Source organism: Malurus melanocephalus, unplaced genomic scaffold (assembly GCF_030028575.1).
Source record: "Malurus melanocephalus ecotype Western Australia unplaced genomic scaffold, MMel_1.1 scaffold_11, whole genome shotgun sequence".
Classification (NCBI taxonomy): domain Eukaryota; kingdom Metazoa; phylum Chordata; class Aves; order Passeriformes; family Maluridae; genus Malurus; species Malurus melanocephalus.
In genome coordinates, this window is record NW_026623243.1 from 2,612,760 (window position 1) to 2,627,945 (window position 15,186).

Here is a 15,186-nt window from a genome sequence, read left to right on the forward strand (position 1 = left end):
AAAAAACCCAAACAAACCCCAAAACAAAAAATACCAAAAAACCACCAAACCAAATAACAAATGAAAAACAAATGAATTCTGTCTTTAAAATTCACAGTTTTCACTTGAAACACAGAATCACAGAAAGGCCAGTGTTGAAGGTAACYTGAAAGATCATCTTGTTGCAGCCCCACTGCTGTGGGCAGGGACAGCTTTAACTAAACCAGGTTGCTCAGATCCCCATTCAGTCTGGCCTTGAACAGCTCCACAGAAAAATGCAGGGTTTTTTAGATGCTTTGTTTTTTTTCTTGAGGAGTAGTATCACATAAGTGGATATGCACTCAAGCATTTTAACTGCATCAGCTAAATGCGTGATTTTGAAATCACCAATAATTGTGTCTGCCTGAAGACTCATCAATCAAAATCACTGACTTGRAAGAGTATGGATTTAGATCTACAAGTTTCTTCATGTTGGGATCTTCAAAMACACATATTTTGGTAGACCAAAACAATGTATAAGCTTGAAAGGCAATCTGAGAATGTTTCAAACTGTATTTAAAAATATGTGTTTTTTACAAAAAAGTCAAAGTATTAGATTTTAAAATTCTTGAACATTTCACTTTTTCCAACTGGCATTTAGCTTTAAAAACAGAGCATTTTTAAAAGGAGAAAAAAAAAAAAAAAAAAGATGTTCGGAAATGAACCAGAACAAACTGAATGGGTTTCTAAGGAAAGGAACTCAGAAGCTTGCTATTAAACCTTTAGGACTGGGACTATTTCCATCTACTGCCACTGACAAAAGCCATCAGTCAACATCTCAGTGTACCCTTCTAACAACACATGCAATAGAGAACACAGTTTCTAAGGGGGAATTCATTATTAATCATAAAAAGAACTTGATTTCAAATCATAAGCACCAGAAAAAGCAAGCTTGTTTCTAACAACTTTCCTTGTACAGAGATTACATGGTTGAGCGCTCARATTTGCTAAACCCACACATTTGTAGAGAACTTTTACATGTGACCTGGTATGCAAAAAATTCTGTTGCAATATGAATAAAACATAACTTTTGCAGAAACAGCTACCTTTGCCTGGATCTTTATTCATTATGAAAACCAGAACATTTTTTGGAAGAAAGCATTTTAACTATAAGACTTCCCTGAAAAGTAAGTTATCTTTTTCTACTGGTAAAGAAATATATGAAAACAAACAACAGAAAAAACTGACAGCTAATATGTAGTCAAAGATCAGAAGTTCTAAGGCATTTATTTTTTCCTTTAGAACAATACTAAAAGTTTCAAAGGTCTGGTTTTTTCCAGCACATTAAAGTCAGGAAACCTTGGAGAGTAAAAGGACTTGGAGAGTAAAAGAGGTGTAAATTTGCCTTGTCAGAATCATCAGACAAACAGGTTCTTTGAGATTACAGATTGACACATCTAAATATTTGCTTTCAGAGTTTCTCCACTCTATCTCTCAGCATTGTCATGCATGTGTTTGTTTTGTAAGAATTACAAGTAGTAATGATGAGAAGTCATGAAGTGCATGTATCTGGGAGCTACAGATGCTTCAGGGGAAACCTAAAAGGTCAATTGGCCTAAAGGAGAGCATTAATGTTACTGAAATGTCCAAGAAGAAAGCACCATCAGGGCTGGAAGGGTCTGTGCAGCTGGAGCAGCCTGCTGAGAAAGAGCCCCTTGGGGAGAATGACACAGAGTCTGAATCCAGCCAGAGTCAGCACTTCCTGCCCAAAGGGAAAACCAGCACCACAACAGAAAAGGAACAAATCTGAAGATCGACTAAAGGGACCATGCAAAATCAGTGAAATTTTGAGGAGCCAGAGAAATCAGCAGAGCAACCCTGAATCCTGAGGGTGGTGGCCAGAGACAGACCGGGGCTGGCTACCAGGTGAGAAGCCACAGCCCAGGCAAGAGACCTGCAGCCAAAACCTGATATAAATTAGCAAAGAGCATCCTAAGGAAAAGGAAAATAGAAAAGGAGGGGAATGAGATCAGAAATACAAAAGGGAAACCTTYAGATCAAGTTATTTAGATGGAAGATATGTTCTAATTTTTATTATATCAATTGTTCCAAGGATTGAACTGTACAAAAAAAGCTGACATCTTCATGATTTATTTTTTTGACACAGAAAATAAACAGATGAACAAAACCTATAMATTTTCTGTAGCACAATACTAGCTGTATAGATGAACACAATCATAAACACATCATAGCTACAACATGCTACCACACAATTTGAGGAAGAAATATCTGTAAAAACCAGGGTAGAAATATCTATAGAGGATATTTAGCTTACAAATATTCACAAAAAATCATAGTTCCCTGTGTCTTCATTAAGATGAAACTGGAGGAGAAAGGATACTGAGGGAAAAGGATTCTCTTTTAAAAGCATCTCCTTTAAAGAACAGCAGGGTAAAAATTGCTCTGCCATCTTAATAGTGCTTCACTTTCAATAAACATAGATGTTTTCACAGAAACTAATGAAAACATCCACTGWGTTCCCTATGATTCATTGGCAATCAAAAGCACTACCTAATTTGCAATATGATGATCTGGAGTATTGACAATCATTCAAAAAGATTACTTGGTTTTAATATATTTTGTCTAGTGAGAGGAGGCAACAGCTTTGCCACAGCAGATCATCATCTGTCATAACTGCCATCAACACCTGCTAAGAGTTTAGTGAACACATAAAAAACAGGGGAGCAGAGCCCTGTGTGTCTTCTTGCACCCTGATCTGTGTGAGCAGGGGTCTGACACAAAGCTGGGAGCAGAGGCATCCTCTGTCAGGCACTGTGCCAGTCCATTCACATCCCCACAGCTCCACACCAGACAGGGCTTGCCKGTGAGTTTGAATGAGTTGTACCCAGCATGTGAGCTCCAGGAGGTGGGAAAAGAGAGGCAAACAACATCCTGACACATCCTTAACTAGTGAGAGTTAATGAGGGGCATTCTGAGATAAATCCTTTCCTGTTAGGTTTGTGGTCAGTGTGGTTAGCATGGTGTGGTTTCAGTAGCCATCAATCCAATCATATTTCAGAGTTCCTCCTAGTGAGGTATGAGGCAGAAATAATGGGACTGAAAAGCTGCAGGCTTAATGAAAAATTTAGCAGTCTAGGGGGAGATAGAAAAAGGCAGATCAGAACAGAAAGAATGGAAGCAAATTCTTAGGAAGCTTTTATATATTACTATGTAACTGCTATGTTAGTACTATCATTTGTTTAAAATGTTTTTGAGTTCATTTAGTAATACCAACATTTTAGAAAAATATAGCAATTATCAAAATCTGGAATGTATTCCATAATAAATACGATAAGGTTCTAACTGTAGTCTTTTCCAGAAATTAATGCTCAATATTAATCTCAAACTTGTTTAACCATTTTCTTTTAATTTCATGCCTTTCAACAGACAGATATCAGCTTAGTTAAGGGAAATAGCACTGCCACACAATCTGCAATACACAGCTTCTGTTGGTAGGATTTTTTCTATTTGGGCAGAAGAATTAAATAAATGAGTCCCTGACAAGTAGTTATAGATATTAAATGGTAAGTATGCTAAAGTGGTTGAACAGCTGTGGCTGAAAATGGAGAGCTATCATATGTGTTATTGTGGGTAGCACTCAGGTAATTATTGCAAAATGATCTAAGCAGGAGAACAATTTGTAAATATTTTCTACACTGTCTTTGTTACTCTTCATCAAGAACCTCTGAYGTGGAAAACTAGAGATATTTGAAACTGCTTTTTGTGGTTTGATTGAATTTACTGCGTAAACTCCCTTCGGTGGATCCAGTCATCAAATCACATTGTTGCCCTTCTCATCAGCCTTTAGCAAAACAACACCGGTATTTCACATTTGCAGAGGTACCCAAAAGGCTGACATAATTCAAGTAAGACCTGTAAATATTGCATTTCTAATAAGGAAGTAGATTAACTTCATTTTTCTTTTTGTCTCTGCATGAAGATATCTGCTAGGAAGAAGTGCCTTGGACTCAAAATTTCTCAAGTTAAAGCCTGATCCTATCTGGCATATAAATACTGCATAATATATCCTCTGAATTTTGTTGGGATGACAATTCTCCAACCAAATATAATTGCATGCACGGGTGTAACTTAACTACCCCAAAACTTGCAGAACACATTAAGACAGCAATYAGAAACACCACTGAAGGATAGGTAACTTGTGTCTCTTTATTCCTTCYGCTATGAAGAAATAAGGGACAATACAAATCTTAGCTTTTCATATAAAAAGACACTAAAGTCTCCCTTCATATTCAAGGAATATTTTTATTGCAGTAGTTCATCATCCCAGTGTTTTAACTACAACAGAAGTACTTAGAATCCAAACTTGCCTTTTATTAAATACATTTCCATCCTCTTATATTATTTCAAATACCCAGGCAATTTACCTGTCCCTTTCATTTTGGCTGATACCTTTTTTTAAATGAAGAGTTATTATTTCTCTGCCTAACTTATTAATCATTCTGAGGAATAACAGATATAAAATGATTCAAAAATAGCATCTGAAGGAGCAGATAACTACACAACCCATCTGACTTGAAAACAGAAAGAATTTGGTTCAGGTTATTATGTCATCTTTTACTGACTTCTCAAGAACAGAGCGAAAGAGCTTTGTTCTGCCAACTAACAGAGAATAAATAATCAATATTTTTAAGTGTTTAAATTAATTAAATACTCAAGTAAGTATTCTCCACTGTCAGTGTCATAATCAAATTGATAGAACTATAGAATCATTTAGGTTGAAGAGACATTTAAGATCAGCAAGTCCAACTATTAGCCCAACCTGGCCAAGTCCACCATTAAACCWTGTGTCTAAAGGCCACATCTACATTTCTTTCAAATACCCCCCAGAGATGGTAACTCAGCCACTTCCCTGGGCAATCTGTTCCAATGCTTAATCACCCTTTCAAGAAGAAATTATTTCTGATGTCTGACCTAAACCTTCCCATGTACAACTTCAGCTAATTTCCCCTGTCCTATCACTTCTTTCTTTCAGGTAGGTTTAGAGCGATAAGTTCTCCCCTGAGGCTCCCCTTCTACCCAACAGAATAACCAACCCCAGCTCCCTCAGCTGCTCCTCACAAGACCTGGGCTTCAGACTCTTCGCCAGCTTTGTTGTCCTTTTCTGGACATGCTCCAGCCCCTCAATATCTTGTATTCAAGAGGAACCTTATCTATCTCTACAACTACCTGAAAGAAGGTTGTAGACAGGTGGAGGTCAGTCTTTTCTCACAGGTAACAAGTGATAGAACAGGAGGAAATGGCCTCAGGTTGTGCCAGGGCAGGTTTAGATTGCATAATAGGAAAAAAARTTCTTCCACTGAAGGGGTGGTTAAGCAATGGAATAGACTGCCCAGAGAAGTGATGGAATCACCATCCCTGAAAGTGTTGAAAAGACTTCTAGGTGTGGCCTTAAGGACATGGTTTATGGGTGGTCCTGGCAGTGTAAGATTAATGGCTGGACTCAATGACCTTAGAGGCTTATGCCAATCTTCATGATTCTGTGATTCCATCCGCTGCAGCCTCTGCAGTGACAACCACAGAGAAACAATCACTGTCCTTGTCCTGCTGGCCTCACTCTGTCTGATCCAGGCCAGGATRCCATTGGCCTTCTTGGCTACCTGGGCACAGCTGGCTCCTGATCAGCTGAGTGTCAACCACCACCCCCAGGATCTTTTTCCCTGGGCCCTTTTCCAGCCACTCTGTCCCCAGCCTGTAGYGCTGCCTGGGGTTGTTGTGACCCAGCTGCAGGACCCAGCCCTTCACCTTTTGAACCTCCTGCACTTGGCCTTGGCCATCRATCCAGCCTGTCCAGAGCCCTCTGCTGAGCCTTCCTACMCTGCAGCAGATCAACACTCCTGCTCAGTGTGGGGTCATCTGCAAACTGAGGGTGCCCTCGATCACCGCGTCCTAATCCTCAATAAAGACATTAAACAGGACTGGCCCCAGTACTGACCCCTGGGGARCACCACTTTGTTACCAGCTGCCAGGTGGATGCAACTCCATTCACCCCTCTCTGAGGATGGCTCGGCCACCCAACCAGTTTTTTATCCAGGAACAGTGCACCCATCCAAGCCATGAGCTGACAGTTTCTGCAGGAGAACACTAAGGGAAACGGTGTACTTACATTTAGATGAAGTTGATTACTCCACTGACCAATTACTTTGTATTCTGTACTCTTGTTGGTRATTTGATACTGAAAAATATCATAGCGTCCAGGAGCATCTCCATTTTCATTGAAGACAACAGGTGTTCCAGCACTCCCTGAAAAAAAAAATTAAAAAGCAATAAATACTTTTAAAGCAATTTTCAAAAAGTTAAAGAAAAAATACTAATTAGAGATTGAACAGGCTATTCATATTGCAAGTGTAGTATGAGAATAAATTCAAAAACCTCCTGAAGAGAAAATATATGTTATTATCATCATCACAAAATCTACTCTATCAATGATTCTATGAAAAGAATTTTAAAATGTAATTCTTTGCAATTTTTTTCTCTGGTTGTTTGGCGTGTGTGTATTGTAGAACATTGGGAAATTCTAGGATAAAACAGAAGTGACAATTCCTTTTGATATGAAGGAAAACATAATTTCACAGTAGTATGTATATACTGGGTAATACACACAAAATAGCAATCTTGTCATGAACTACACTAAAATTTCCCCGTTAAGTACGAAAATATTATTAATATCACCAATTTAGGAGCCAATACACAAAAGACCTTGAGATGCAAATGTTTAAATTGTGCCACAGTTAATACATTAAGTTTCTAGCATGGACCACCWATGCAGAAGTGTTTTATCAAAATAAATTAAAGGCATCAGGTGTGCTTGTTGCTCTCTCCTCTGTACATGACATTGCCTGACAGAAAGGGCCATTGCTGAAGCTGTCAAAAGTTATAAATCGACACTCKCTTCTTACTTCGATCAACAAAATGTTCAAAGATTGAAAACTACACATCTACCTTGGCAACCAGGCCAGCCAAATTAGAACACATTTTGATGAATTCCCTCAAGGTGACATCAAGGACCTGCACTCCTACAGAGACTTTTCAAAAACTAAAATTTTTATATATAGGTGAATCATATTTATAGTGAAGGTCCATTGAAGAAAAATTCAAGTGTGTTAAAGTTCTGTTTCAGTGACTGGAGATGAGATTCATCTTTGCTTGGGGAAAAACCCAAACCACCACAAAATGCACCCCACAATGTTTTCATTTTTCTCCATGTGAACATCCAAGGAAAGAAAATCCAGTTCATAGTAAATTCCTGCAGCATGACACATGTTAATGTGTTACCTAGAGGCACTAATTCCACTGTGTGTGGTTTTCAGAGAATGCCAAAAAAAAAAAAAAAGCTTGAAATTCTGGATCGGTATCAAGTGGAAGTAACCAAATAGAAGTGGGTACAGTCTACACACTCCAGGATTTCTGCATAAATTCTTCTTGTACGTCTGTCTGTCTCTCTTCCATAAAGTATTTTGTTCTCTTGGTTTGCATAACAGCTTTCATATAAAGCTGATATCCAGTGAAATAAAGTGTTTTGAGAGTGACAAGTGGTACATTAAATAATGTGCCAATTTCACARCTCTGCCAGCAAAATTCTGGCTGCAAAAACTTGACATGAGCAACCATGGAAGAAGAGTATCAAAAATTATGTGTGATAAAGACTTAAGGCCCCATGAAGAGAGACTCAACAGAAAATTTTGGAAAGCTCTTTATGCTTTGCTCCCAATTGTTTTGACAGAATGAAGGGCAAGAAAAATGCCACTCTAYGATCTTTCAAGCAATGAAATTATTCTTCACTGCTCACATAGCAGGTTGGTGCAATAAATTTCTTCCACCCAATAAACTCATACTCAGCTGTTGTTGGTATATAGTTATGGGGCTAACCTTCAAAATATTACTCTAGACTTACAATAGAGTTCATCTTTCCACTCAGAGCATTTGAAGACCTYATGGAAAAACTTTCATTTTTATGAACAGGTAGGAAATGTCCTTTGTATCCCTTAAGACCAATGGGAACTTAAAACATTATTATACTCAGCAATAAAAGTGCCGGCTGACTTAGGAATATTAGCTTGTGCCATTTTTGTCTGGGATAAAGTTAATTTTCTTCATAGTAGGTTGTATAGGGCTCTGATTTGGATTTCAGCTGAGAACTGTTAATAGYACAGGGATGTTTTAGCTATTGMTGAGCAGCACTTTACACAGAGTCAAGGTGTTTTCTGCTCTCCCTTCCACTGMACCATTGGGSAGGCTGGGGGTGCACAAGGAGCTGGGAGAGGACACAACCAGGACAGCTGACCCCAACTGACCCAAGGGATATTCTCTACCATATAGCACCATGTTCAGCACACAAAACTGGGAGAAGACGGAAAAAAGGGACACTTGAGAGCTGGTGTTAAGTCACTGTTATGTGTGATGGAGCTCCGCTTTCCTGGGGATGATTGAATGCCTGCCTGCTCATAGGATGTGGTGAATTAAATTCTTTTTTTTGCTTTGCTTGTGTGTGCAGCTTTTGCATCACCTATTAAACTGTCTTTATCTCAACCCATCTGTTTTGTCACTTTTACCCTTCTAGTTCTCTCCCCAGTCCAGCTGGTGGGGAAGGGAGTGAGTCTGCGTGGGGCTCAGCTGCATGTGGGGTTAAACCACAACACACATACAAAGASACTGGCTAGTCCAGACCAGAACCATCTTTCTTTTTGGTGTAGTGATGTTCTCAGCTAAAGCACAACAGCATCTTATGCTGTGCACCACAGTCAACAGGGACACAGCAATTTGCTAAATTGAGCTGCCTCTCCAGCTGAGTGCAGAAAAATGTTTCTCATATGACAAAAGTCAAACAACTTTTGTCAAGTTAATAAAATCAGGCTTGCTAAAAGCTGGATTAAGTCACAGAAGATTTAGACTTCCTAACACTGGGAAAAAAAAAACCACTATCATTTTGTTAAACAGCAGATTTTAGAAAATACAGTAACACAGAGTGGCTGCTCTAAAGTATAATTGATTGTGTTTTAGCAATGCTACCATAACTTGTATATTCTGTTAACAAGAAGACAATTATCTGATTAAATATTATTATAATAGGATTAAATAATAATTTTATCATATATCTTATATATATACACCACATATTCCATTGACTCCATTTGATGACTATAAATAGGAGGTATGCATGACAGGATTGTGCTAATAAATCATTTGCTGCTTAACGAGGAAAGCAAGGCTAAATGCATTTGAAGCAAACCTGTGGATTTTACCAATGGTTGCCAAAATAAAGAATGCAAGATGGTAGCAGCAGCCTCGAAAGTATAAGAACAGAATAAAAGTGTAGGACAAACTAGATGCCACAAGGCTATAAACAAACCACCAAGGGTTAGTTAGTATTCTTTAAAAATATTAGTCTCATCTGAAGAAAAATATGGCTTGGTGAATTATCAGAATGAACAGCTCATCTGAGAATGGACAGTCCTCAAAAAGAAGAGGTTTTCTAAGAAAATATATGCTTTGTTGGATAGTCCATCAAATTAAAGTGCATATTCCTGTGGAAAAACTGATTAACACTTTGTAGAGATCARATGATTAACCCATGCAGAGTAACACTGTAGCTGACCTTAACAACTCATCAGGTGTGTGGAGGCAAACCTGGATTCTGTAAACAGCACCCTAATAAACCCCATGGAGTGTACAAGCGCCTCTTTTTCTGAGCACTCCTGATATCTGGCACTGCCACGGGGAGTGCATCATTCCCATTGCAGGGAATTGCATCATAGGGCAGAACAGAGAGTGTTTAAATGCTCCTCGTATTGATCATGGAGGTGTGCCTGCTAAATTTAACACACTATGGAGACAAAGTAATACAGAATACAACAATGATCTGATGTAGGGAGCCAGGATTAAATAAATTCCAGTTTACATAAAAAATATTTTGGGAAACCACAAAAAATAGTTCCTGGATAGGGTATTTATATTTAGAGAATGAACTTGACTAGCTTCATCTGGGAAACACATTCATCAGAAAACATAATAGGAGAAATTTACTTTTGCTTAGGGTGGATGTTCCTCTAATGCTAGTGTAGACCACCATCGAGAATAGAAAGCAGGCTTCTTTATAAAACAGTTTCACTGGTATRTATTTTTAAATATTTTTCAGCAATCATTTAATAAATAGCTAAAGAGAAGTGAGGGAACAATGTCTTTGAGCCTTCACATTTTATTTGAAATGTGGTTATGTTGTCAGGGGTAATTTTAACTCATGAATGACTCAGGTAATTGTATTCAATCTGTCACCATTTTAACTAAATTTTGAATTTATTCTGGATGTCTAAGCCAGACATACATGGTACAATTTCCAGACTACATAATAAGCTTGGCTAACTACRCAAAATCATGCGTGAGCTTTTACTTCTTCATCTCTCCTTTGTGACAGACTTTTTCAGTTTGGCTTGGCTTGGTTATTTTTAATATAAAGACATAGTTACTAACTTATTTTGAGATCTGTTTCTGAAGGATCTCTGCTGAGCAAAGGACACATTTACATTTTTGGGGTAYGAAATAATACTCTAGAACTGAAATAAATTCTCCTTGCTGCTTCCCAGTTTACAGCAATCAGCATTAAACAACTCTGGGTGTTAAACTAGCACCTCAGCTAGAGATTTCAGAATATGTGTGACCTCACCTGTTTATGAGAATTTCAAAATGCAGGATAAGCTAGCCAGAAGAGTTATGTAGAAAAGAAAAAGAAGTAAATGTATGAGATTTTTAGATCAGATTCAAGGATGTAATGGATCCCTTTGAATGTCCAATACCTTACACAGACATCAAGGAGGACCCCTTCTGATAAGMAGCTTCTTTAGTACACATCATTTGTGCACTGGACTTGAACATTCACATTCTTCTGAAGAAATCTTTAAACGTTTGCCTTGATATTCTTGAGACGCTGCTCAGCAACTACCTTATCCTTCATGTGCCTACTYTGTCAAATTACATTTCACATGATTCTAAAACATCCCCACTTCTGCTGCAGATTGCAATATTAGATCCCTGTGAGGTTACAGCACTCGGCCAATGCCTTCCTGTGAAATTCTCTTTACATTTCAGGAAGTGGAAAACTATAAGTAAATGACAAGTTCATGTATAGTACTGGCCAAGTGCATATAAAAGTGATTAATATATAAAGGTTCTTAAATTAAGAACAGTGCTGAGCCTTATTTTTWAAAAATAATTCTTTTAAATTGAATCAACACTCTTGGACTTTTCTTATACAAAAGTCTTTAAAAAATAATATTTATAATGAGGCCCTGCTACTTCAGTGCCTTGACAAAAGTGKAGAAAAGTGGTTGTGCTGATAAGTCTCACAACTGCCATTTAGAGAATATTCCAACTCTAGTGAAGCTTGATACCAGATACAAATATTTTATTTCTGAAACCACATTTCTGTGGATTTATATTAATTTCTTTTTTTTTTTTTTAATCTGAAATTAAAAGTACTTAAGCTTTTTAAGACTTTTTTTTTAAGTCTCCATCCTTTGGACTGTTCCACATAGGCTACTTTATTAGTTCTAACCTATAGAAGGAAGCCTGATTTAAGGGTAGGCTTAGAAGAATGGAAGTCAAGCAGTGAYGTAGTACACTCTAATACAATCAACTATTGTGTACCAAAAACTTCAGAATGCACCATCTCGTAGCATTCAGTTTTATAGAAAGACTCCTCAGATTTTTAGGGATCAACTCTTATTTGATTAATTCATACAAATAGTTTCAAGTACTATAGTTAGGGATTCAGTTTGTTTTTTTAATAATAATTTCATCCTAAGTGGCTGTTAAAAGGAAAAAGTACTACAGAGATGTACATKAATTAAGTTGTAGAAAGGAAAAACCATTCGAACTTTCTGTACCGAGAGTTCCTAGAGAAGAAGAATGCATTTGTAAAATTAAACAAGAAGTTTGTCAACAAGACAAATGAAATAGAAGGCTGAAATGGAATAAATGGAAATAGTAAATACAGGCTGTTACAACATTTAAAACTTGAAAAAAAAAAAACCCACAGAAAATTATAAAAAACTACTCAGAACACACAAAAGTTAATTTGTGCATGTCAGGCTGTCAGACAGAAAGAATACACACTGTATCAAGTTATGTAAGGTTTGTGATAAATGAAGCCTTTATCTGCTCAATCTCCACACAGCAGACATTTTAAAACAATGAGCAATGTGGTTGCTAAAATAATAAACGATGATTGCCTTACACCTATTCAAAATCTGAAAAGACTTCTTTTCATGCTTACTCTACATGTCTCAGTTCAAGATTAGRACAATAAAACAGGATTTCATCCAGCTGCAGTAAACACAGACCTTTACTGACATTTTAAATATCCTAAGATATTGGATACATCCACGGAGATATGCAGAATATGCATATGACAGAGAATCTGTGCCTTTCTGAGGCAGCAGCTGGARGCCAGATGGATACCCTGGGGTATCTTAAATGGCATTCGATGCCCGTGTTTAGGCAATTTATCTTCCTTACCACAGGGCAAATTCTGGCTGTTCATGTATGAATGCATAAAATAGAATGAAARAGAAACTAGGAGTGCTACAAGAAATGAATTATATACAGATTTGGGGCATATGTAGCAAATTATGGTGGTACCCTTTACAAGGCTTATAGAGAAAGTAAAAAATTGGTATTGAAATAAACTGATATAAATCAATTTCAGGTCCAGCAATACAAATTTACATTTATGAAGATGATAGACAAGAACTTAAGCTCTGATTTTGCACAAAGGGGTATAACTTATTTGATGTCTTGGTCCTCAGCCAGTGAAAAATTAAAATTGTGTATTTCTGTGAAAGGAACTGTTCATTTCTTTCTTGTATCAGAACATCAGCCAGGGCAGGTACCATGAGCATATGCTATTTAAAAGAAAACGTTTTTTCCTTATAGTATGTATTAGAGCTTCTTGCCACATCAAGCACACAGAAAAGACTCATAAAACCCTGAAAAACTCAGAGATGAGACAGAACTAAAGCCATCAATAGTACAGGAGTATTAAAAAGCAATTTGCCCAATCATTAATTAATTGGTGTAACAGTGGTTATTAAAAGCAGTGATCTAAATGTAAACTCTGGATCATGCAGTTCTTCAGCTACTAACTTCAAGAAGAACATAGARGAGAAAAATTCTGCTACATTTTCCTTATTCCCAACCTTCTCTCCCACAGCATCTGCCAGTCTCAGCAAATGTATTACAGTGCTGAAATTTTTGGTTTTACCCTCTAACAAATAATACTCATCCCAGAATATAAAAATACAGAACTCTAGCTCCTCTCCTTACAGCACCTTGAGTCTACTATCAGTAAGTATGTAATACAACCGTATCCCAGATTAACTTTAAATTTTGCCAGATAAAGAATTAAAATTGGTAGACACCAGTCTGTCACTGGCCATGGTGACATGGATTTGGGAAGGCAATTTTGTATYTCCCAGTCTGGATCAGCCCCTTCTCTGCTCACCAAGGCTGTGCCTCTACCTTCACCTCTCCTCCCAGTGGTGGGGCAATGCTGTGTGAATAACTTGCCCTGCTCCAGTCTAACAGGGAGGGGTAGGAGATGCAGATGAGTTAATTCACAGGCAGCAGCTCCAGCAAGCTGGGAATTATCACTGTGGCCCTTTCAGAAACAATCATCAGTCCTAGGAAAAAAAATGTGATGAATGAGGTTCTGATGGGGAAGAAACTACTGAGGAACAGAAAACGAGACCCTCTGAACCTTCCCTGCCACCTTAACTTTGTTCCTTTTACCACTGGAAAAGAGACAGCTCTTTCTGCACATGGGAGGGGGTTTTGAGGGGAAGAGAGGAGGGAGAGAGTGAGACAAAAGCTTGCTGTTCCTTACATGCAGCCAAAAAGCTCACTGCTACCGGCATATTTGAAAGAATCCAGCTTCTTTTTATTCTGTACTCAAAAATCCATAGGGACAGGTTTCATCTGAAAATCTTCAGCATACATTGTGTACCAGAGAAGATTGATTCAGTTCTACAGCTGAAGAACCCAGCAAGTCAAAAAAAAAGCCAGCAGGCTCAGGGAAGGGATATTGTATGCAATGGGAACAGATCACTCAATCCCCTAAAGATCAACACATGGCATAAAATTGAACTGAAAGATAAATACTACTCTAGTAACATACTAAAATAGTAGCAGGGTGATATGACATTATCCAGTGCAAGCTAACAGCTTGTACCGAAAGAGGAAGTTATGAGAGGGTGGTTAGGTTTCTCATATAAAAATGTGTGAATACATGCATTAAGTTTTGTTTGCACTGTATTATAGACTGGATAGTATCAAATGCTCTTCCATGGAAAATGTTCATTTTAATGTCATCAAGTACATGTGCATTTTTTTTAATGTTGTGGTAGGGCATTCTTTTTTTTAAATATATTTTGCAGCACAAGTAATAGCAAGCACATTTCTTGTAGTCCTTCTGAGAAGAGTTCATGATTATGATTTTTAACAAAAAATAATTTAAAAGGAGCTTACATACATGCTGGGACATAAGTGGGAGTGCAAATGTGAGGAATCTTTTCCACAAATATAACCACAAGTAATTTATTTTAGTATTACCAAAAGGAATACATTTTAAGTAGACATGAATTCGTCTATTGAATCACGATCACCTGCAGACCCTAGCAACATAACCATGTTATGGGCACGCTATATGCTCTGATTAAAAGAGTTTCCATATAATTTATTCATGGTTCTTCTGGCAAAATAATTCTTCCAAGAAGCTGTAGCTATATAAACCCATTTGATGGGATCAGAAGAGACTGAGGACATCCAGGAGAAYCCAAGATCTTCTGCAACTTTGTTACATAAAACTATAATTAGTAAGCTTCTAGGAAGCACAGAATAATTATCTTCTGACCAGAAATGTGGCCATCAGTTTATCTCAGTGAATACAAGACATATTTGAGAACTACATGGCATGAAGAGCTTGGATGCATCCTGACTGTATTTATCTTCACCATTAACTATCATGACATACTGAGGATGCTCCTTATTCTACTTTTTCCTTTTTTCCTGCTGTGTTTCACTATTTTGGAAGGGTCTTTTTGTGCTTCCTCCCCCACCTTTTATTTTTCGGAGGGGAGGTTGTTTTTGTTTTTTTTTTTT

General features: G+C 37.6%; 1 protein-coding gene across 1 annotated transcript in view; it reads right to left on the bottom strand.

Annotated features, from left to right (window-relative positions):
- LOC130580614 (metabotropic glutamate receptor 8-like) overlaps positions 1-15,186 on the bottom strand; it is a 177,955-nt gene that overhangs the window by 57,350 nt on the left and 105,419 nt on the right. Inside the window, exon 8 of the mRNA XM_057378229.1 lies at positions 6,143-6,279. Coding sequence (XP_057234212.1) covers positions 6,143-6,279 — 137 coding nt within the window. The remainder of the gene's footprint in view (positions 1-6,142; positions 6,280-15,186) is intronic.